This window comes from Tachyglossus aculeatus, chromosome 5 (genome assembly GCF_015852505.1).
Source record: "Tachyglossus aculeatus isolate mTacAcu1 chromosome 5, mTacAcu1.pri, whole genome shotgun sequence".
Taxonomy (NCBI): Eukaryota; Metazoa; Chordata; class Mammalia; order Monotremata; family Tachyglossidae; genus Tachyglossus; species Tachyglossus aculeatus.
In genome coordinates, this window is record NC_052070.1 from 48,332,148 (window position 1) to 48,356,016 (window position 23,869).

Below are 23,869 nucleotides of genomic sequence, written 5' to 3' on the forward strand. Positions count from 1 at the left end.
CTTTCTTCAGTCAATTAATGTAAATATTCTTATTAAGTTACTGCTTCCCCTCTCCCTAATCTAGTTTAGTGTCTCTCTCCCCCTGTAGACTGTGAATTTAGTCCAGTGCTCTGCACACAGTAAGCGCTCAATAAATACGATTGAATGAGTGAATGAATGAACCATTCACATGATAATCAATTCTTCCAGCAGGTTCTTGGGCCTGAAACCTCAGGACAGAGGCTTTGCCACTGTTTTGGGGTTTTTTTAATGGTATTTGTTAAGCGCTTACTATGAGCCAGGCTAAGCGCTGGGGTAGATACAAGCAATTCACGTTGGACATAGTCCATATCCCACAAGGGGCTCGAAGTCTTAATCCCCATTTTGCGGATGAGGTTACTGAGGCCTAGAAAAGTGAAGTGACTTACCCAAGGTCACTGAGCAGACAAATGGTAGAGCTGGGGTTAGAACCCAGGTCCTCTGACTCCCAAGCCTGTGCTCTTTCCACTAGGCCACACTGCTTTTCTGATGAGAGGGTCCATCACCATGTCAATGGTCTGCACACAACAGGCACTAAACTGAATGCTAGCAACTGTCCAACATGCACGGGATTGCCCAGAAAAACTGACTTCCCTCCAGTGTCTTTGAAAGAAAGAAGTTAGTATAGTGCTGTGCGCTTACTACAGTGCTTTATACACAGTAAGCACCCAAATAAGACTGAATAATAATAATAATAATAATAATGATAATAATAATAATGGCATTTATTAAGCACTTACTATGCACAAAGCACTGTTCTAAGCGCTGGGGATGTTACAAGCTGATCAGGTTGTCCCACGTGGGGCTCACAGTCTCAATCCCCATTTTACAGATGAGGTAACTGAGGCACAGAGAAGTTAAGTGACTTGCCCAAAGTCACACAGCTGACAATTGGCGGAGCCGGGGTTTGAACCCATGATCTCTGACTCCGAAGCCCGTGCTCTTCTCCACTGAGCCACCTGAATGAATGAAGTTCCTGGATTCCTTTTTTTTTTTTTAACATTATTTGTTAGGCACTTACTATGTGCCACGCACTGTACTGCGAGAAGCAGCATGGCTCAGTGGAAAGAGCACGGGCTTTGGAGTCAGAGGTCATGGGTTCGAATCCCGGCCCCGCCACATGTCTGCTGTGTGACCTCGGGCAAGTCACTTAACTTCTCTGAGCCTCCGTTACCTCATCTGTAAAAGGAGGATTAAGACTGTGAGCCCCACGTGGGACAACCTGATCATCATCATCAATCGTATTTATTGAGCGCTTACTATGTGCACAGCACTGTACTACGCGCTTGGGAAGTACAAATTGGCAACATATAGAGACAGTCCCTACCCAACAGTGGGCTCACAGTCTTGTATCCCCCCGGCGCTTAGAACAGTGCTTTGCACATAGTAAGTAATGGCACAAATGCCATTATTGTTATTATTACTAAGTGCTGGGGTAATTTACAAGCTAATCAGGTTGGACACAGTCCATATCCCGCATGGGGCGCACAGCCTTAATCCTCATTTTCCGGCGGAGGCACGGAGAAGTGAAGTGACTTACCCAAGATCACACAGCAGACAAGTGGTGGAGCCGGAATTAGAACCCAGGTTCTTCCGACTCTCAGGCCTGGGCTCTATTCACTAGGCCACACTGCTTCTCTTCCTAAAGAGATCCTGGGGCTAGGGCCCGAGGTCAATCAATCAATCAATTGTATTTATTGAGCGCTTACTACGTGCAGAGCACTGTACTAAGCGCTTGGGAAGTACAAATTGGCAACACATAGAGACAGTCCCTACCCAACAGTGGGCTCACGGTCCTTTGGATACCTTGAAGGCTAGGCCTTCTCCCCCACTGCTCAGGGGGCTGGACCCAAAGAGGAGATACTCTTGGGCCCGGGGCCACCCTGCCCAGGCCCCTGGACGCCACCACCCTCGTTCCCCCGCCCTCCGCCACTCACCCTGGTCGATTGAATGCTGTGGGAGCTGGCTGAGCTGGCTGTTCACGACTCCCGCGTACGTCCGCAGGAATTCCTCTTCGCTGGTCGTCAGCTGCAAGGGAGAGAGTCGGACGGGTGAAGGGTGGTTCCCAGCCCAGACAGGACAGCTTGCCGCCCGGCAGCCCTGCTGGTCCCTTACTTCTTTCTTTGCCAGCCTCCAATCGAGTGTCCGTGGGAGGGAGACGCGGATGGCTCAGGGGGTTAGAGGCCCGGAACCCACCCTTAACCAGATTTCCTTGTTTCGCTGCCCCGGCCAGGGATCCCTCGTTTTTAGCTTTCCATGCCCAGTCCAATGCCCCCTGGGCCCACAGGCACAAGCTAGTAAGGCCAGTTAAGGTGGCAATCTCTCCCCCGTCGCCCCTGCTTCCCAACTCAGCCCATCTTTCTTATGGTATCTGTTAGGCACTTAGTACATACCAAGCACTGCTAAGTACTGAGCCACGAGAAGCAGCGTGGCTCAGTGGAAAGAGCACGGGCTTTGGAGTCAGAGGTCATAGGTTCAAATCCCGGCTCTGCCAACTGTCAGCTGTGTGACTTTGGGCAAGTCACTTCACTTCTCTGGGCCTCAGTTACCTCATCTGTAATATGGGGATTAAGACTATAAGCCCCCTTGTGGGACAACCTGATCACCTTGTAACCTCCCCAGCGCTTAGAACAGTAAGCACTTAACAAATGCCATCATCATCATCATTATTATTACTGGGATAGATTGGACACTATCTACTCAGGTTGGACACGGTCCATGTCCCACCTGGGGCTCCCAGTCTTAATCCCCATTTTACAGATGAGGTACCTGAGGCCCAAGAAGTGAAGTGACTTGCCCAAGGTCACACAGCAGACGAGTGGCAGAGCGGGAAGTAGAACCCAGGTCCTTCTGATTCCCAGGCCCATACTCTACTGAGTAGGGATGAGGAGCGGGACTTCTCCAGGAACCGGATAAGAATTGGATACAAGACTTCCAGACTTCTAGTCTTCTAGACTGTGAGCCCACTGTTGGGTAGGGACTGTCTCTATATGTTGCCAATTTGTACTTCCCAAGCGCTTAGTACAGTGCTCTGCACACAGTAAGCGCTCAATAAATACGATTGATGATGATGATGTTGGGTAGGGACCGTCTCTATATGTTGCCAACTTGTACTTCCCAAGCGCTTAGTACAGTGCACTGCACACAGTAAGCGCTCAATAAATACGATTGAATGAAAGAAGAAGTCCTCCAGGCTGATCCTGAAACCCATCCTAGGAGAGCCGGGGGCTTTGCACCCCTATGGCTCCCTCCTGCCCGCTCCTGCGGCCCGGGCATCTCACCAGCCAGAAAACGTCTCCCTGCTGTGATGGCCACGGACCCCAGGGGACTTACATTCGATCCCATCTTCCTTAGCATGAGCAGGACCCGCACTTTCTGCTGAATGTACATCTCCTCCGGACTCTTCCCGGGAGCACCCTCACGGTTCATACCCCTCTGCCCGGCTCCGGCGGGGAGGGGAAACTCCTGCAGAGTGAGAAACAGAATCAGAAAGTGAAGGGGGTGTAGAGGGAAGGGCATGCACGCCCAGAGAAAAAATTGGGGGCCCAGCTGGGGAGCCAACTCCTTCGCATCTTCCCTCCCTTCCTTCCACCTATCCCGGCACCTCCTTTTGGGAACAGGGCCCAGGATGTGTTTGTGCATCCGACACACGGATGCTTGGGAGTCTCATTACTGACGGCCCGGGGCGGTGGCGGTGGTGTCAGAGCCTGCCACTGCCCCTCACACTGCCTCCACCTTCAGAGTCTGCCCCCTCCACTCACGTGCCGCTGCATCAGTGCTCTGCACACAGTAAGCGCTCAATAAATACGATTGAGTGAATGAATGAATCAGCCACTGCCTCTCACGGGGCCACTTCTGTTTGGGCCCGCCACTGCCGCTCACAGCGTTGCAGACTCTGGACAGCCCACAGCCCCATCTGAAGCAGCGGCGGCAGGAGCCTCGATAGGGTGGAGCTGGGCTGGGAGAGAGGCGGCTCTCTCCGCTGGAGTGTCTGCTCGCTCTGGTCCCCACATGATCAGCAGCAGGGCAGCACGCATCCTCTTTGCCTTTCTGGCCCACGCCCTAATCATCTTCCACCTCTGGGCCCAGGGAACTCCTTGGCTGCAAGAGACCCACCTGTTTAAATCAGGGACTTTCATTCATTCAATCGTATTTATTGAGCACTTACTGTGTGCAGAGCACTGTACTAAGCACTTGGAAGGACAAGTTGGCAACATATCATCATCATCAATTGTATTTATTGAGCGCTTACCATGTGCAGAGCACTGTACTAAGCGCTTGGGAAGTACAAGTTGGCAACATATAGAGATGGTCCCTACCCAACAGTGGGCTCACAGTCTAGAAGGTAATAATGATGGCATTTATTAAGCGCTTACTATGTGCAAAGCACTGTTCTAAGCGCTGGGGAGGTTACAAGGTGATCAGGTTGTCCCACGGTGGGGGGCTCACAATCTTTATCCCCGCTTTACAGATGACGGAACTGAGGTCCAGAGAAGTGAAGTGACTTGCCCAAAGTCACAGCTGACAAGTGGCAGAGCCGGGATTCAAACCCACGACCTCTGACTCCCAAGCCCGTGCTCTTTCCCACTGAGCCACGCTGCTTCTCACGCTTTCTGCCCCCCATCCTCTCCCCCAAGAGGCTTTCCAATGGCCAGGGTTCTCCATTCAGAGGTCGGAGGGGTTAGTTTTTCCGAACAGAATCTAGGTTGCATGGGGCAACCCAGTCAAGGCACTGAGTCTGGGTATCGGCAAAAGAGATCAATCAATCAATCGTATTTATTGAGCGCTTACTGCGTGCAGAGCACTGTACTAAGCGCTTGGGGAGTACAAGCTGGCAACATACAGAGACGGTCCCTATCCAACAGTGGGCTCACAGTCTAGAGATCTGTCAGTTCCATACCATGGGGAGTGTGGGATGGGAGGCTTCTGCAATCAAGCACATCACATGCCTTTCTCTTTTACCCCAAAACAACCCCTGTCCCCCCACCCGTCGCACACACACTCGCTCTTTCTCTCTCTTTCCTCCCTGCCCCGCTCCCCTACTAAGACTGCATCCTGCACCAAAATGCAGAAGCAAAATGACCCTGGGAGACCAAGGATTCTTCAAAAAATCCCCAAGGAGACGGCGTCCCCGGTCCTGGCCCCACTGCACCCAGAAGTGACACCACCTAGGCCTCCCCGAGAGGAGCCGCTCCCCTCCCGACTCCGTGCCCAGTGCCACCCCAACCTGGCAGCCCCCGGCAAGCTGCGACGAGGCGGAGGGACCGCCTGGCGTGTCAACCGGCTCCCGGGGAGCTGGGGCAGTTCCACGCTCTCCCTTGCTGCGGGAGCTGGAGGGGCGGCAGGGCGTGGAGGAGTTTAGCTCACACGTCAGTGACTCCCGGGTGAGTCAGAAATAACACAGCAGCTGGCGGGTGGGGTGGGGGTGGAGCATTGCCACACACTGGGTGATGGCAGTGTAGAGGAGTACTGCAGCAAGAGAGGAGGAAAAGGGAGCACCAGTCATTCATTCATTCAATCGCATTTATTGAGCGCTTACTGCGTGCAGAGCACTGGGGAAGTACAAGTCGGCAACATATAAAGACGGTCCCTACCCAACAACGGGCTCACAGTCTAGAAGGGGGAGACAGACAACAAAACAAGTAGACAGGTGTCAAAGTCGTCAGAACAAATAGAATTGAAGCTATACGCACATCATTGACAAAAATAGAGTAGTAAATACGTACAAGTAAAATAAATAGAGTAATAAATTTGTTTTAAATATATATACACAAGTGCTGTGGGGAGGGGAAGGAGGTAGGACGCGGGAGATGGAGAGGAGAGGAAAAAGGGGGCTCAGTTTGGGAAGGCCTCTTGGAGGAGGTGAGCTCTCAGGAGGGCTTTGAAGGAAGAGAGCTAGCTTGGTGGATGTGTGGAGGGAGGGCATGCCAGGCTGGGGGAGGACATGGGCCAGGGGTCGACGGCGGGACAGGCGAGAGTGAGGTACAGTACGGAGGTCAGTGGCAGAGGAGCGGAGGGTGCAGGCTGGGCTGTAGAAGGAGAGAAGGAAGGTGAGGTAGGAGGGGGCGAGGTGATGGACAGCCTTGAAGCCGAGAGTGAGGAGTTTTTGCTTGATGCGTAGGTTGACAGGCATCCACTAAAGACCAATCACCCTGCTACCTACCTCTTTGGGTCTGGACTGACCTACCTGGGCCACTTTCCTCCTCACAGTTCCCTCCCACTGAGGTGATGGGGGTGGGGGAAGGGAAAGGAGTTGGCATCGACTCCCCCGCACCACGCAGGATGTCCCCCTCCAGTGACGAAAGGGGTCCCTGTGGATCAGTGTTGAGTGACAGTGAGTGACTCCACAGCTTATGCTTTATGATGAAATCAGATCCATTTAGAAAAGCAGTGTGGCCTAGTGGATAGAGCACAGGCCTAGAGTGAGAAGGACCTGGGTTCTAATCCCAGTCCCGCCACTTGTCTGCTGTGGACTTTAGGCAAGTCACTGCACTTCTCTGGGCCTCAGTCCCCTCATCTGTAAAATGGGGATTAAGACTGTGAGCCCAGTGTGGGACAGGGACTGCATCCAACCCAGTTACCTCATATTTACTCCTCACTATCGGCCTCAAAGCTCTCCATCACCTCGTCCCCTCCTACTTCACCTCTCTTCTCTCCTTCTACAGCCCAGCCCGCACCCTCCGCTCCTCTGCCGCCACTAACCTCCATATTGGGCCTCATTCTCACCATCGACCCCTGGCCCACGTCCTACCTCTGGCCTGGAATGCCCTCCCTCTACACACCTGCCAAACTAGCTCTCTTCCTCCCTTCAAAGCCCTACTGAGAGCTCACCTCCTCCTGGGAGCCTTCCCAGACGGAGCCCCCCCCTTTTTCCTCTCCTCCTCCCCCCCATCACCTCCCCACCCTGCCCTCTTCCCCTCCCCACAGCAACTGTGCAGATTTGTACATATTTATTACTCTATTTTATTAATGATGCGCAGATAGCTATAATTCTATTTATTCTGATGGTATTGACACCTGTCTACTTGTTTTGTTGTCTGTCTCCCCCTTCTAGGCCGTGAGCCCGTTGTTGGGTGGGGACCGTCTCTATATGTTGCCAAACTGTACCTCCCAAGTGCTCTGTACACGGTAAGTGCTCAATAAATACGATTGAATTGAATCTACCCCAAAGCTTAGTACTGTGTCTGGCACATAGTAAGTGCTTAACAAATACCACAATTATTATCATTATTATCCGTCTCCCAGTCACCCTGGCCAGACTCCCCTTGGGGAGTCCACCCACCGTCTCGGGGGCCTGAAACCCTGGTTGCCCCCGCCCTTCCCCGACCCACAGCCCCTTAGCCCTCATCCAGAAGAGCGGCAACTGTGCTTTCGGTGGGTTCCCCTGACGACACTCCAGAGTTAAGCGAGAGGAGTCCGCGGGGAAGTGACCTGTGGGAAATGCCACTCTGGGGCCAGGAGCCGGGGAAGCCCGGCAGAATAAGTATCCTGTGCAGTTCACACTCTATTCAGCAACTCCTACAGGATGGCCTCTCAAGAGCCAGCTGACCCTGGGCCGGACCCCTTCTACCCCAGCTGGTTGCTCCCTGGACAGCCTGGGCTACAGCCTGAGGCTCTCCAAGAGCAAATAATAATAATTATAATAATAATTATGGTACTCGCTAAGCGCTTACTATGTGCCAAGCACTGTTCTAAGTGCTGGAGTAGAAACAAGTCAATCAATCAATCAATCGTATTTATTGAGCGCTTACTTCGTGCAGAGCACTGTACTAAGCGCTTGGGAAGTACAAGTTGGCAACATACAGAGACAGTCCCTACCCAACAGTGGGCTCACAGTCTAAAAGGGGGAGACAGAGAATAAAACCAAACATACTAGTCAATCAAGTTGGACACAGTCTCCATCATCCTGGAGCTCACACTCCCATTTTTACGGATTAGGTAACAGGCCCAGAGAAGTTAAGTGAGTTGCTTAAGGTCACAGCAGACGTGGCAGAGCCAGGATTAGAACCCAGGTCCTTCTGACTCCCACGCGCATGCTCTATCCACTAAGCCACCCTGCCTCTCTAGGTTACCTGGGGATGCCCAGGCGCTGGGCAAGGGTGTCCCAAAGATGACCATTTCAAACCCAGAACACCACTGACCATCTTGGCTAAAGCTGGGGGATGGATTTTTACAGTTTTATCATCTTTAACCCTAATTTCTATCCCTGAAAACATTTCTAAAATTTGGGCGACAAAATAACAATAATGATGATTGTAAGCTTGTTATGGGCAGGGAATGTGTTTCTTAAGTCTGTGGTACTGTACTCTCCCAAATGCTTGGTATTGTGTTCTGCACACAGTAGCGCTCAATAAATACCATTGGTGGATTGACTGATGATATTTATGAAGCACTTGCTGGGTGCTAAACACTGTGATAAGCACTTCCCCCTCCAAACTCAATCAGAAAATTCAATTTTAAGTTTTTTTAAAAAAATTTTCACCACCAAAATTAGCAGCTAATTACAAATCATCATCATCATCATCAATCGTATTTATCGAGCGCTTACTATGTGCAGAGCACTGTACTAAGCGCTTCGGAAGTACAAATTGGCAACATATAGAGACAGTCCCTACCCAACAGTGGGCTCACAGTCTAAAAGGGGGAGACAGAGAACAAAACCAAACATACTAACAAAATAAAATAAATAGAATAGATATGTACAAATAAAATAAATAAATAAATAAATAGAGTAAAAACAAAAAAAAACCACCACTGAATTAGCAATTAGTATTTTTGTGGCAATTTTTACACCAGTACATTTTATGTCTTTTCCAGGCTCTTCATAGCAAATCTTCCTAACATTCATCTTCAGCATATTTCTTGACTACTAGTTCCTTTATTATTGATTATCAGTCCAATAATTGTCAATTATTTTAATCTTCTCTCCATCCAATCCAAATGCGTTAAAACTCCTAGTTGTCATGATCTCTGTTTTCTTGACATTAAAATGTAGGCCCATCTTTTTCTCTGTTTCTTAACTTTTAACAATCCATCCTATCCTATCCTATCCATCGTATCCTGCCGTAGTTCATGAAAATCAATTTAGCCCACTTGTGCGATGAGTTGCTCATAACTCCACTGGGGACAACAGAAGCAACACGCATTTCGGGATGCGACACCTGGAAAACGTAGCCATTTCTAGATCAATGTTATTTACTGAGCACTTCCTGTGTGCCCAGCACTGCACTAAGTGCTTGGGAGAGTACAATGCACAGAACTCTCAAGTTCCCTGCGAACAAGAGCTTACAGTCTAGAACGGGAAGCAGACACTAATATACATAAATTACAGATATGTGCATAATGCTGTGGGGCTGAGGATGGGGTGAATATCAGGTGTTTAAGGATAAAAGTCCATGTACAGAGTTGATGCAACAGGGAAAGGGAGTTGGGGAAAAGAAGGCTTCTACACGTGTCAAAGATTTTATTTTCCTGGAGGATTTCCCTTCGGCCCACTTAACTGTAAGTTCTTCATGAGCAGCGTTCTTGTCTCCCAAGCTCCAGTACAGTGCTCTGCACACAGTCGGTACTCAAAAAATACTTTTCATTGATTGAGACTGCAAAGAGTCTGGAATTGCTTTTGAGTAGAGATCAGATTTTACTTATCTCTTATGTGAGGGCCACCATTTCTCTCATCCACCTCCAAACCAAGATTTGCCTGTGGTTCAGTTTAAGTTAAGACCCTAATGAGAGCTCACCTCCTCCAGGACGCCTTCCCAGACTGAGCCCCTTCCTTCCTCTCCCCCTCATCCCCCTCTCCATCCCCCCCATCTTACCTCCTTCCCTGCCCCACAGCACCTGTATAGATGTATATATGTTTGTACATATTTGTTACTCTATTTATTTATTTATTTTACTTGTACACATCTATTCTATTTATTTTGTTAGTATGTTTGGTTTTGTTCTCTGTCTCCCCCTTTTAGACTGTGAGCCCACTGTTGGGTGGGGCTGTCTCTATATGTTGCCAACTTGTACTTCCCAAGCGCTTAGTACAGTGCTCTGCACACAGTAAGCGCTCAATAAATACGATTGATGATGATGATGATGATGATGACTGGCAGTGGAGTTTAATACCCTAAATCAACCTAAGCTACTTTCCAATCGCCTTTCCAATCGCTCGGTGTACCAACACTGCCGTGCTGTTGAGCATTTGTTTTGTGACATCTGGGTCAACATAACACCAGGAAGGAGTACCATCAGCAACCACATTCTTGCCATGCATGTTGTTGCATGAGTAGGATGGAAAAAAAAAAAGTCAAAATAAACTGGAAATTTTTGAAACTGACACTCAATCTCCCCTCCCCCCAAACACACACACACGTTTTAAAAGTAGGAGAGGCCGAAACCTAACCCCCATATTTTACATTCTATTTTTTCAGAGAAGCAGCGTGGCTCAGTGGAAAGAGCACGGGCTCTGGAGTCAGTGGTCATGGGTTCAAATCCCGGCTCGGCCAACTGTCAGCTGTGTGACTTTGGGCAAGTCACTTAACTTCTCAGCATGGCTCAGTGGAAAAGAGCCTTGGCTCTGGAGTCAGTGGTCATGGGTTCAAATCCCGGCTCGGCCAACTGTCAGCTGGGTGACTTTGGGCAAGTCACTTCACTTCTCTGGGCCTCAGTTCCCTCATCTGGAAAATGGGGATTAAGACTGTGGGCCCCCGCGTGGGACAACCTCATCACCTTGTACCCCTCCAGTGCTTAGAACAGTGCTTTGCACATAGTAAGCGCTTAATAAATGCCATTATTGTTACCAATCAATCTGCGCATCAGGCAGAAACTCCTCACCCTCGGCTTCAAGGCTGTCCATCACCTCGCGCCCTCCTACCTCACCTCCCTTCTCTTTTTCTCCAGCCCACCCCGCACCCTCCGCTCCTCCGCCGCTAATCTCCTTACCATGCCTCGTTCTCGCCTGTCCCGCCATCGACCCCTGGCCCACGTCACCCCCCGGGCCTGGAAAGCCCACCCTCTGCCCATCCGCCAAGCTAGCTCTCTTCCTTCCTTCAAGGCCCTACTGAGAGCTCACCTCCTCCAGGAGGCCTTTCCAGACTGAACCTCTTCCTTCCTCTCCCCCTCGCCCCCCTCTCCATCTCCCCCATCTTTCCTCCTTCCCTTCCCCACAGCACCTGTATATATGTTTGTACATATTTATTACTCTATGTTTATTTATCTTCCTTGTACATATCTATTCTATTTATTTTATTTTGTTAGTATGTTTGGTTTTGTTCTCTGTCTCCCCCTTCTAGACTGTGAGCCCGCTGTCGGGTAGGGACTGTCTCTACGTGTTGCCGACTTGTACTTCCCAAGTGCTTAGTACAGTGCTCTGCACACAGTAAGTGCTCAATAAATACGATTGATTGATTGATTGCACATAGTTAGTGCTTAATAAATGCCATTATTATTATTATTATTATTCTCTGTGCCTCAGTTCCCCCATCTGTAAAATGGGGGTTGACTGTGAGCCCCCCGTGGGACAACCTGATCACCTTGTAGCCTCTCCAGCGCTTAGAACAGTGCTTTGCACATAGTAAGTGCTTAATAAATGTTGTTATTATTATTATTATTTATTATTATTATTATAGCAGAAAAATCCATGGGGCCTAAACACTAGGAACCACAAGCGACCTACCACTAGGTGGCGTCACCCCCAAAGAAGCCGTGTCCCAGGATGGCTCCTGGATTTCCCATCATCATCATCAATCGGATTTATTGAGCGCTTATTGTGTGCAGAGCACTGTACTAAGCGCTTGGGAAGTACAAATTGGCAACATATAGAGACAGTCCCTGCCCAACAGTGGGCTCACAGTCTAAAGCAGGAGCATCGCTCTGCACAGAAATAAACCCAATCCCAAAATATCCTCCCATGCTTCTCCCAATCCCTCACCCCCCCCATCTTCAGTGTCATCTACAGCTGCTTCTTAGGAGGAGCCCGAAGTGCACGGTTCCAGGAATCCCAGTTGAAAGCCCAGCTGGAATAAACAGAGCCTGGTTTAAATGAGCAGCAAAGTTAGTACCAGGGGCAGAGGAATGCCCTTGGCCAAAAAGATGCGAGAAGCAGCGTGCCCTTGTGGATAGAGCATGGGCCTGGGAGCGCGAAGGGCTTGGGTTCTATTCCCAGCCCCACCGCTTATTCATTCATTCATTCAATCGTATTTATTGAGCGCTTACTGTGTGCAGAGAACTGGACTAAGCCCTTGGGAAGTACAAGTTGGCAACATAGAGAGACGGTCCCTACCCAACAGCGGGCTCACAGTCTAGAAGGGGGAGACAGACAACAAAACATATTAACAAAATAAAATAAATAGAATAAATATGTACAAGTAAAATAGAGTAATAAATATGTACAAACATATATATATATATACACACTGTTACAAGGTTACATATATACAGGTACCAGGTAATCGGGTTGTGCACAGTCGCTGGGTGACCTTCTGAAGTCACTTAACTTCAGTACCTCGGTTACCTATGTTGTGAAATGGGGATTAACGGCTGTGAGCCCCGCATGGGACTGGGACTGTGTCTGACCCAACTATCTTGAGTCTACCCCAGTGCTTATTACAGCGTCTGGCACATAGTAAGTGCTTAGCAGATATTAAAGAAGTCTTCTAGACTGTGAGCCCACTGTTGGGTAGGGACTGTCTCTCTATGTTGCCAGCTTGTACTTCCCAAGTGCTTAGTACAGTGCTCTGCACACAGTAAGCGCTCAATAAATACGACTGATTGATTGATTGATGTGTTTTTCCATTTTAATAGGACCACATGGAACACCGCTTTTCCACTGGTGTGGCCTTCAAGTCCTTCACCCGGAGCTGCTGCTGTCTCAACTGTTCTAATTACCAGTGTCATCTCTGGATGGGTTGCCCTGCCCTGCCCAGCCCTGCCAGGCTAACCTGGAGCATTCAGAAGTATGCTCTGCTGCTTCTACCACTTGTCCCCTAAAGACGGAACCTGTACCTAAACATTCACGCTTCTGGGAAGCAGCAGTTGCTCTGTATTCATTGTCCATTTCTCTTTTCTTGATTTCTAGGCCCTTGTCTGCCCTAGCAAGACAGGGTAGGGGCCATGAGCTTCCAGGTAGGTCAGAAGAGGGCCAGGAAGAGAGGTGTGGATAGCCATAATTGGATTGAGGTGGGTGGAGGGGCGTGTGGGCATGCATGCAACTGTCCTATATACACATTTCATCAATCATGACTCGATTCCTTAATAACTCTGCAGACTGAATACAGGCTACAAACATGAAACAGCCAAACGAGTAAGGGAATAAACCCCAAGGACGGGAGTACAAAATGGCCCTTTTCGAATCTGGCGTGTTATCTCTGCCCCTGGTGTGCTGAGTGAGCAACAATGTTTCCCTATTTGGGCTCACTGGCTACCCAAAATCATTACCCATATTAAAATTTAATCACCCTCCTCGCTTACAAATGACAAATTAACTTTACTTGTCCGTTCTCATTCCCCTCCTTAGGGCGGGAGAATTGCTGACAATTAAAGTGCATCTAAGATTCACCAGCTCAGATGGTAGATCGTTCACACAAACGTTTCGATTTATCCCGAGAAGCTGAGCTGGCGGCGATTTAGACTATGAGGTCCTCATGGGCGGGGACTGTGTCTTCCGACTCGGTTATACTGTACTCTCCCAAGTGCTTAGTACAGTGCTCTGCACACACTGAGTGTTCAATAAATACTCCTGATTGATTCATTGATTGGTCAACGCCAAAAGCAGCATGGCACAGTGGAAAGAGCACAGGCCTGCGTTTCAGTGGACCTGAGTTCTAATCCCAGCTCTGTAATTTATCTGCTGTGTGACCTTGGGCAAGTTATGTCACTTCTCTGTGCCTCAGTTACCTCATCTGTAAAATAGGGATTAAGGCTGTGAGCCCCATGGGGGACATGGACTGTGTCCAACCTGATTACCCTGAGTCCACTCCAGCAATTAGTACAGTATCCGGCACACAGCAAGGGCTTAACAAATACCATTTAAAAAAACCCAAAACATAAACACACCCAGCCTCTGAAAAGTGCCTCTGAAAAGTAACTGGCACTGCCATGCCAATGGCCTCAACTGATATGTCGGAGGTCATGGGTTCAAATCCCGGCTCCGCCAATTGTCAGCTGTGTGACTTTGGTTAAGTCACTTCACTTCTCTGGGTCTCAGTTCCCTCATCTGTAAAATGGGGATTAAGACTGTGAGTCCCACGTGGGACAACCTGATCACCTTGTAAACTCCCCAGCGCTTAGAACAGTGCTTTGCACACAGTAAGCGCTTAATAAATGCTATCATTATTATTATTATTATCCTCCCTTCCAGACTGTAAACCCGGTGTTGTGAACCTGGTGACAACCCAGGGATTGTCTGTCTCTATTGCTGAACTGTACTTTCCAAGTGCTTAGTACAGTGTTGTACACACAGTAAGTGCTCAATAAGTATGATTGAATGAATGAACTGGGAAAACTTCTCAGCTCCTCAGTCACCAACCAGTCAGTGGTATTTGAGCACTTGTAGTGAACATATGGCAGACAAGATAATAGAGTTAGTAGACATATTTCCTGCCCACAAGGACCTTACAGTCTAGAATCCAAAGCCCAGAGACTTCACCAGACTCCCTCTGTAGCATCCTGGGGGCCCAAAGGAGACTCTCTCAAGGGTGTTGAACCCAAAAGAAATCACCCTGATATCCTCCACATGCATTTTTTTATGGTATTTATTTCGCCTGCATTCCAAGCACAGGTGTAGATACAAGCTAATTAGGTTGGCCACAGTCCCTACCCCACATGAGGCTTGAAGACACTCCCTATTTTACAGATGAGTTAGCCGAGGTACAGAGAAATGAAGTGATTTATTCCAGGTCACACCGCAGAAAGATGGCAGAGCGGGGATTAGAACCCAGGTCCTCTGACTCAGGCCCATGCTCTTTCCACTAGGCCACGATGCTTTCCTTGTTAAGCCACCAGAGATCAATCAATCAATCATATTTATTGAGCGCTTACTGTCAGCTCCACCTGGTCTCCTGCTCTGACCCCGGCCCTTATCTAACCGTACACTCTTACCTAGCTGATACAGAGCAGGCCAGAGAGAGTGACCACCATAGCGGGATTCTGGATACTACACTAGACACCCCCGTCTTCTTCTCCATTCCTATCTACGGCTGCTCAGGTTCACCAGAACAATCCCTGCTCTTGGCAAGCTGTCTGGAGTCCCGCCCTGCTTCCCAATCCCATTCAGTTGACTAGCCCTAATTAGCTTTATTTGCAATAGTTGGAATTAGGAATTCTGGACCACTACTTGACGCAGACATTTACACAGTTTAAAACCGGCGGCTTTACTTGCCACCCACCTACATCATAAGCCACGGAGAAACGGATCTCCTCAGACTGAAATTTCAGGCTCGATTTTCTCCACACCAGGAAATTATCACGGCAACCACACCCAGTAGCTTCACAATCCCGAAAACTCACACAACCTGCGAGGACATCTTTAAGAGTCTACATAGAAAATCCTTTTGAAAAAAGAACCGCTCCTTTTTCTGTAGCCACAAAGAACCCGAGTAAGAAAAATAAAGGCGCTTAGCCTGCCGGCAGCCCCGGGATCCCGCCAGCTCTGCCCTCCACCAGCGGAATTGGTTTCCTCTTCCGACTTAGTACAGTGCTCTGCACATAGTAAGCGCTCAATAAATACGATTGATGATGACTTACCTGCTTCTAGAAATGAACTTCAGACGAAGGGGCGGGCAATGGTGAGCAGAGTGGCCACAGCCTGAGAGGAACCCTGAAGATACTGCCCTGTGGGGGAACACACAAAAAAATATTCACTCGAGGAGGAAGAAAAAAAGACACTCGGGATAATCTCTCCTGTAGTTGTCACCCTCTCCTCAGCTGCAGGACGAAGAACTGCTACAACAGAAGCTTCAAACAGAAGGGCCGAGCCAGAGGTCCGGAAATACCTATTTTTTTCCCCGTCCAGTCGAGCTCAGGGACCGGCCTAAGCAGCACCAGCTCTGGGGAACTGGGGTGATAAAGGCGGAGGCTTCCCGTCACTTCTGCCAAACCAGGTCACCGTGCCTGACATGTTACCCCCTCCCCCGGGGATTTAGTCACCTCGATGTAATTGACAGCTCCTGCTCCAGGGAGAGGTTCGGGATAAGAGTTGAGTCACCCTGGGACGGCTGAATTACAGCTTCTTGTGGAGGAGATTTACCTCCACCCCTCGCTCTGCCCAAACCCAAATATTATGTGCAGGAGAAAGGAAGAGGGAGCACTATGCATACTTTGGGATTCAGACACCACACAGAGTAATACGACTATATGTTGAAAAGGGTCTAATTTCCATCCATTTCCACCTGCCCTGGAACCAAATAGTTCCCCAATCATATTTATCAAGTGCTTACTTTGTGCAGAGGACTGTACTGTACCAGCTCCCCACTTAGCTGTGCGACTTTGGACATGGGTTCAAATCCTGGCCTCCCACTTGTCAGCTGTGTGACTTTGAGCAAGTCACTTAACTTCTCTGGGCCTCAGTTACCTCATCTGTAAAATGGAGATGAAGACTGTGAGCCCCAGGTGGGACAACCTGATCATTTTGTAACCTCCCCAGTGCTTAGAACAGTGCTTTGCACATAGTAAGTGCTCAATAAATGCCATTATTATTATTACTATTATTATTAAGCCCTTAATAATAGTGATGGTATTTGTTAAGTGCTTACTATGTGCCAAGCACCGTTCTAAGCACTGGGGTAGATACAAGGTAATCAGGTTATCCCACCTGGGGCTCACAGTCTTCATCTCCATTTTACAGATGAGGTAACTGAGGCACAGAGAAGTTAAATGACTTGCCCAAAGTCACACGGCTGACAAGTGTCAGAGCAGGGAGTAGAACCCATGACCTCTGACTCCCAAAGCCCGGACTCTTTCCATTAAGCCACACTGCTTCTCACGCTGCTGTACACTTGGGAGAGTACAGTGCTCTGCGAACAATAAGCGATCAATAAATATGATTGATTACAATATAAGAGTTGGCAGACACGTTCCCTGCCCAACGAGCTTATAGTCTAGTCTAACCCCAACCTTCTGATGGCCATTCCCTCCCAACGCCCAACAGATTTTCTCTTCCCTTTCCATTTTACTAATATCAAAGGGAAACAGAAGCCCAGAGAAGCCCAGGCCTCCTACTGCAGTTACTGGATCATCATCATCCTCAATGGTATTTACCGAGCACTTACTAAGTGCAGAGCCCTGTACTAGGCACTTGGGAAAGTACACCAGAGTTGGTAAACACATTCCCAGCCCACAGCAAGCTTACAGTCTAGAAGGGGAGTCAGGCATTAATATAAAAAAATATAATTAATAATAATAGTGGTATTTGTTAAGTGCTTACTGTATACCAGGCACTACACTAAGCACTGGGATGGATTTGACACCAACCATTCCCTTCTCCTCAACATATTATCCAACCTTGGCTTCACTCACTCCGTCCTCTCCTGGTTCTCCTCTTATCTCTCTGGCCCTTCAATCTCAGGCTCCTTCACGGGCTCCTCCTCCCCCTCCCATTCCTTAACTGTAGGGGTTCTTCAAGGTTCAATTCTTGGTCCCCTTCTGTTCTCCATCTATACGCACTCCCTCAGTGAACTCATTCACTCCCACGGCTTCAACTATCATCTCTATGCGGATGCTACCCAAATCTTTATCCGCTCCCCTGTTCTCTCTCCACCCCTCCAGGCTTGCATCTCCTCCTCCCTTCAGGACACCTCCACTTGGATATCCTCCTGCCACCTAAAATTCAACATGTCCAAGATTGAGCCCCTTATCTTCCCTCCCAAACCCTGTCCTCTCCCTGACTTTTCCGTCACTGTTGACGGCACTACCATCCTTCCCATCTCACAAACCCGCAACCTTGGTGTCATCCTTGACTCTGCTCTCTCACTCACCCCCCATACCCAATCCATCAGCAAAACCTGCCAGTTTCACCTTCATAACATCGCCAAGATCCACCCTTTCCTCTCCATCCAAACTGCTACCACGTTAGTACAATCACTAATCCTATCCCGACTGAAATACTGCTTCAGCATCCTTTCTGATCTCCCAACTCCTGCCTCTCCCCACTTCAGTCCCCGGATTACCTTTCTACAGAAACGTTCTGGGCATGACACCCCGCTCCTCAAAAATCTCCAGTGGTTGCCTATCACCCTTCGTATCAAGCAAAAACTCCTCACTATTGGCTTCAAAGCTCTCCATCACCTTGCCCCCTCCTACCTCACCTCTCTTCTCTCCCTCTACATTCCAGCTTGCACACTCCACTCCTCTGGTGCCGCTAACCGTCTCACTGTACCTCATTCTCGCCTGTCCTGCCATCAAACCACGTCCTACCTCCAGCCTGGAACGACCTCCCTCCTCAAATCCGCCAAACAATCACACTTCCCCCCCTTCAAAGCCCAACTGAAGGCTCGCCTCTTCCAGGAGACCTCCTTAAGCCCCCCCTTTACCCTCAGCTCTCCCTCCCTTCCCCATCGCCCCGACTCACTCCTTTTGCTCTCCCCCCTTCCCCGTCCCACAGCACTTGTGTATATATGTACTTATCTATAATTCTATTTATTTATATTAATGCCTGTTTGTTTTGATGTGTCTGTATCTATAATTATTTATATTGATGCCACTGATGCCTGTTTACTTGTTTTGATGTCTGTCGCCCCCCTTCTAGACCGTGAGCCCCTTGTGGGCAGGGATTGTCTCTGTTGCTGAATTGTACTTTCAAGCTCTTAGTACAGTGCTCTGCACACAGTAAGCGCTCAATAAATACGACTGAATGAATGAATACAAGCAGATCGGTTTGGACGCAGTGCTTGTCCCCCCTGGGGCTCCCTGTCTCGATCCTCATTTTACAGAAGAGATAACTGAGGTACAGAGAAATGACTTTCCTAAGGTCACACAGCAGACAGGTCGCAGAGCTGGGATTAAAACTCGCTGGTCCACGCTCTATCCACTAGGCCACACTGCTTATAGATACGTACAGAGGTGATGTAAAGTATTGGGCACAGATGAGCAGGTGAGGGAGGGCCGGTCTGAATGGTGGGCTTTTCCCTTGGCCAAACCCAATGTGTCCTGGCTAGCTCCTCTCGGCAAGACAGACTCAATCAATGGTATCCCCCTCCCCATCTCCCCCACCCTACCTCCTTCCCCTCCCCACAGCACCTGTATATATGTTTGTACAGATTTATTACCCTATTTTACTTGTACATATTTACTATTCTATTTATTTTGTTAATGATGTGCATCTAGCTTTACTTCTATTTATTCTGATGACTCGACACCTGTCCACGTGTTTTGTTTTGTTGTCTGTCTCCCCCTTCTAGACTGTAAGCCCACTGTTGGGTAGGGACCGTCTCTATATGTTGCCAACTTGTACTTCCCAAGCGCTTAGTACAGTGCTCTGCACACAGTAAGCGCTCAATAAATACGACTGAATGAATGAATGAATTTACCAAGTGCTTACTCTGTGCTGTGTTTGGGCGAGTACAATATAACAGAGCTGGTAGACATGGTCCCCGATCCCAAAGTGCTTACAGTCTAGAGGGGGAGATGGACATTAATATTACAGATATTTTAATTCATATTTATTTTATATTAGATGTTATATTAATAGCAATTTATATACATATATTTCTATTATTATATTTATATGTCTCCCCCCTAGACTGGAAGTGCTTTGTGGGTAGGGAACATATCTGCCCAAGCTGTTACGCTGTATTCTCCCAAATGCTGAGTACAGTGCTCTGCACACGGTAAGCGCTCAATAAATACAATTGATTGATTTAGGACCTTACAGTGGCAAGGACCCCAAAGCAGCAGCAGGGGTGGGAGCAACTATCTCAGCCCACTCCCTGGGAGATGTTGCACGACATCCACAGGGGAGGGTAAGGAGGGAGAGACGGATTTCAGGCACATTTCTAGACTGTAAGCTCATTGTGGGCTGGGACCACCAATTCTTTGATTTGTACTCTCCCAAGTACTTAGTACAGAACTCTGTCAATGATAAGTGCTCTGTCCACAGTAAGTGCTCAATGAATACCACTGATTGATTGATTTCTGCTCTTTGCCTAACCCCCATTCCTCAACAAAGGCCCCACACCCTGTGGGAGAGTCTTCTCCCTCCCTCGTCTCCCCCCATGGCTGATCTAGAAAATAGAAATGGATGGGAAATGGCTCCCACTATTTCTTTCAGGAACGCCTGGCTGGGAAATTGGAAATTCCTCACCTGGCCACCCCATCGAGGTGTCCAGCAACAGCGCCTGCAGATACTGGATACCAGGACTCGTGTGATGCCACCCGCGTTATGCCAGGCATGCAGCATAACGTAAAGATTTCATAACGAGCATTTTTCTGTACCTTGGACATTTCTCCGGGGGCATACCTGACTCCTCCAAACCCTGCCCAGAATCCCTGAATTCCTCTCCCCTGAGTTGCCATTCCCGAGCCATGGGACGGGGGTGGGGGGGGTGGGGGGCAGGAAGCTGTGTGATTCAAATAAAAATACTGGACAGAAAAAGTGCAGCAAATACCACAACTATTGTTATCATTAGGTGTTGTGTCCATATTGTACCGATTAATGGCCACTCCACATTCATCACTTCATAAGAGATGACGATTTATCTATGATTCTCTTATCTGACAATCACTCCCACCACCTTCAAAGCCTTATTTATTCACTCAATTCAGTCATTAGTCTTTACTGAGCACTTAATGTGTGCAAAGCACTGTACTAAGCGCTTAGAAGAGTACAATATAATAACAGACACATCCCCTGCCCATGAGTTCACAGTCTAGAGGTACATCTCCTTCAAGTGCCCTCGACTAAGCCCTCATTTCCTCTTCTCCCACTCCCTTCTTCGTCACCCTTGCAAGTGGATTTGCTCCCTTTATTCACCCCTCCCTCATCCCCACAGCTCTTGGGTACATATCCGAAATTCATTTGTTTACATTTTCTGTCTTCCCATCTAGATTGTAAGCTCGTTGTGGGCACGGAACACGTCTACCAACTCTGTTGTATTGTACACTCCTAAGCATTTTTAGTGCAGTACTCTGTACTGGATAAGCGCTCAATAAATATGATTGATCGAATGACTGACAAGAGAACCTGGAACTCCATTAATAATAATAACAACAACAATAATAACAATGATAATGGTACTTGTTAAGCACTTACTATGTGCCAAGAACCCTTCTAAGCGCTGGGGTAGATACAAGATGATCAGGTTGGACACGGTCCCTGTTCCACATGGGGTTCACAGTCTTAATCCCCATTTTACAGATGAGGTAACTGAGGCCCGGAGAAGTTAAGTGACTTGCCTGAGGTCACACAACAGATATGGGCTGGAGTCAGGATTAGAACCCAGGTCTTTCTGATTCCCAGCCCTGTGCTCTAGCTACTAAACCAAGCTGCATCTCTCAACGCCCCTCTTAGGGCTCGGCTCCCGGCCTTCTTTCTCGGGAGAGATTCCTTTCAACTTGTCCCGAGGATCCAGGTGGGCCCATCCCTGGAAGACACCACCATTTCTAATCCTCTGTTGCCCTCTCAGTCTAATGAGCTCCCCTTCTGCATACATCCTCCAGCAGCCGCAGGATCCATAACCACAGAGGTGCTTTCATGCTGGACACCACTTACAGTAACTAATGGCTTCTTTTGTTCCCCTCCATATCAAAGCACGAAAACCCCAAGGAACAGTAGGGGACCCTAAGAGACTGATTCCTTCAAATAAAGATTAAAAGAGCAAAAGCCAACCTCTTCCCTCCCTCCCTCCCTCTCCAGCCCAGCCCCCTTCTCTTCTCCGAGGGCCCTGAATTCCCTTAACAGCCAAGAATTATATTCGCCCTCTTATCCACCTTTCAGGCTCAGGCTCTTGGCAAGGAGCAAAATATACACATTTTTGACCTCAAAGGGGCTTCAGTGACCATGCCCTGTGAAACTCCCTCCTCCTCCTCCCCACTTTAAAGGGGAAGAAATTGAGGGCCAGGCCAGGTTACCTACTGCTTCTGGACCAAAAGACTCCCAATCAATCGATCAATCATATCTATTGAGCGCTTAATGTGTGCAGAGCACTGTACTGAGCACTTGGGAGAGCATGATATGTTAATATTAAATAATAATAATTATGGTATTTGTTAAGCGTTTACTCTGTGCAAGGCACTGTACTGAGTGCTTGGGTGGATACAAGCAAATCAAATTGGACATACTCCCCATCCCTCGTGGGGCTCACAATCTCAGTCCCCATTTTACAGATGAGGTAACAGGCTCAGAGAAGTGAAGTGACTTGCCCAAGGTCACACAGCAGACACGTGGTAGAACTGGGATTAGAACCCAGGCCCATGCTCTATCCACTATGCCATGCTGCTTCTAATACAAAATAACAGAATGTAATATAATATATCGTTATATTAGATACAACTCTTCTAATCAGAGTTCCTATCCCAAAGAGAATGGGGCTGGGCTTTCTTTAACAGCTCCCGGGATCCCTGATTCTCAGGGTAGGATAGGAGAAGGGGAACAGGAAGGAAGTTACCAACCTCTGATCTAGAAACTCTGGCTCAGGAACCCCCACCCCCGAGCTAGAGCCTGAAGGGGAACAGTGAAGCAACACCAGGAAAGGAAAATGTGGATCAAACAAAGGGCCTTGAAACCCTGCAACCCCATCAAATGATCTGCACCCAAATCTCATTTTTTGTTTTTATACGGCATTTGTTAAACACTTCCTATGTGCCAGGCGCTGTACTAGGCGCAGGGGTAGATACAAGCTAATTAGGTTGGACACATCCACGTCCTACATGGGGCTCACCATGTTCATCCGCATTTTACAGATGAGGCAACGGAGGCACAGAGAAGTTCAATGACAACCATGGTCTCAGAGCAGACAAATGGGTGGAGCCAGGATTAGAAGTAGGCCAGTGCTCTATCCACTGGGACACACTACTTCTCAATTCCATAGCTCCCACCAGCACTGGACTCTTCCAAACGTGACACCCCACCTCCCCACCCTCCCCAGTCCTGGAAGAGATCGGCCACCACTTAACTCAGTTGCTGGTTTCTGGTTGGGCCTGCCCTGGCCTGTGCTCGAGGTAACTTTGAATTAATTGGCCAAACACACCACTGTTCCGTGGTCAGGTCCTTAATACAGGCGTCATCCAGGCCCTCGCCATGTCCCTCTCGGCTCAGGGGGAGGCCCTCTGCACCCCAACATCCTTGCCTGCAGGAAGCCTCCCTCGAAATTCCTGCTGGTGAAGCTCTCCCTTAATCCCTACTGCAGACGAGCTTCCTGGGCCGTGGGCCGGCTGGTCTTGGGAAGGGCTGAGGGAAAGATTAGCACCTTCCCACGCAGACATTTCCGGTGGCAGTAGTGGCAACAGGGCCAGGTGCATTGGTTTGGGGGAGTTATCTGGTCATGGACACTCCAAAAAAAGAACTCCAGATCCCATCAGTTTGGCCACACCAATTGTTAGACATGAGGGGAAGGGAGATTCCTGGGGCACAACCTTGTTTCAGGATTGGAGAGAGGGTAAGGAAGGGAGCGGAAGGACTAGAATTTACCAGGCAGTGTTCTGGTTTTTTTTTAATGGTATTTGTTAAGCATTTACTATGCAGGCATTATAATAAGTGCTGGGGTGGATACACGCTAATCCGGTTGGACATCGTTCATCTCCTACATGGGGCTCACGGCCTTAATCCCCATTTTACAGAGACATGAAGTGATCTGCCAAGGTCAGTCAGTCTATCGTATTTATTGAGCACTTACTGTGTGCAGAGCATTGTACTAAGCGCTTGGACGAGTACAGT

The 23,869-nt window shown here is 48.6% G+C and overlaps 1 protein-coding gene across 4 annotated transcripts in view; it reads right to left on the reverse strand.

The window, feature by feature from the left end:
* CTNNBIP1 (catenin beta interacting protein 1) overlaps nucleotides 1-23,869 on the reverse strand; it is a 91,425-nt gene that overhangs the window by 27,548 nt on the left and 40,008 nt on the right. Inside the window, exons 1-4 of one of the 4 annotated variants that reach the window (XM_038746567.1) lie at nucleotides 16,150-16,173; nucleotides 15,748-15,834; nucleotides 3,352-3,483; nucleotides 1,956-2,046 (exon numbers count right to left, since the gene is read on the reverse strand). In XM_038746567.1, the coding sequence (XP_038602495.1) occupies nucleotides 1,956-2,046; nucleotides 3,352-3,447 (187 nt within the window). In that variant the 5' untranslated portion in view covers nucleotides 3,448-3,483; nucleotides 15,748-15,834; nucleotides 16,150-16,173. Of the gene's footprint in view, nucleotides 1-1,955; nucleotides 2,047-3,351; nucleotides 3,484-15,747; nucleotides 15,835-15,995; nucleotides 16,019-16,149; nucleotides 16,174-23,869 lie in introns of those variants that run through there. The other 3 variants (XM_038746566.1, XM_038746565.1, XM_038746568.1) reach the window with 3 other exon arrangements.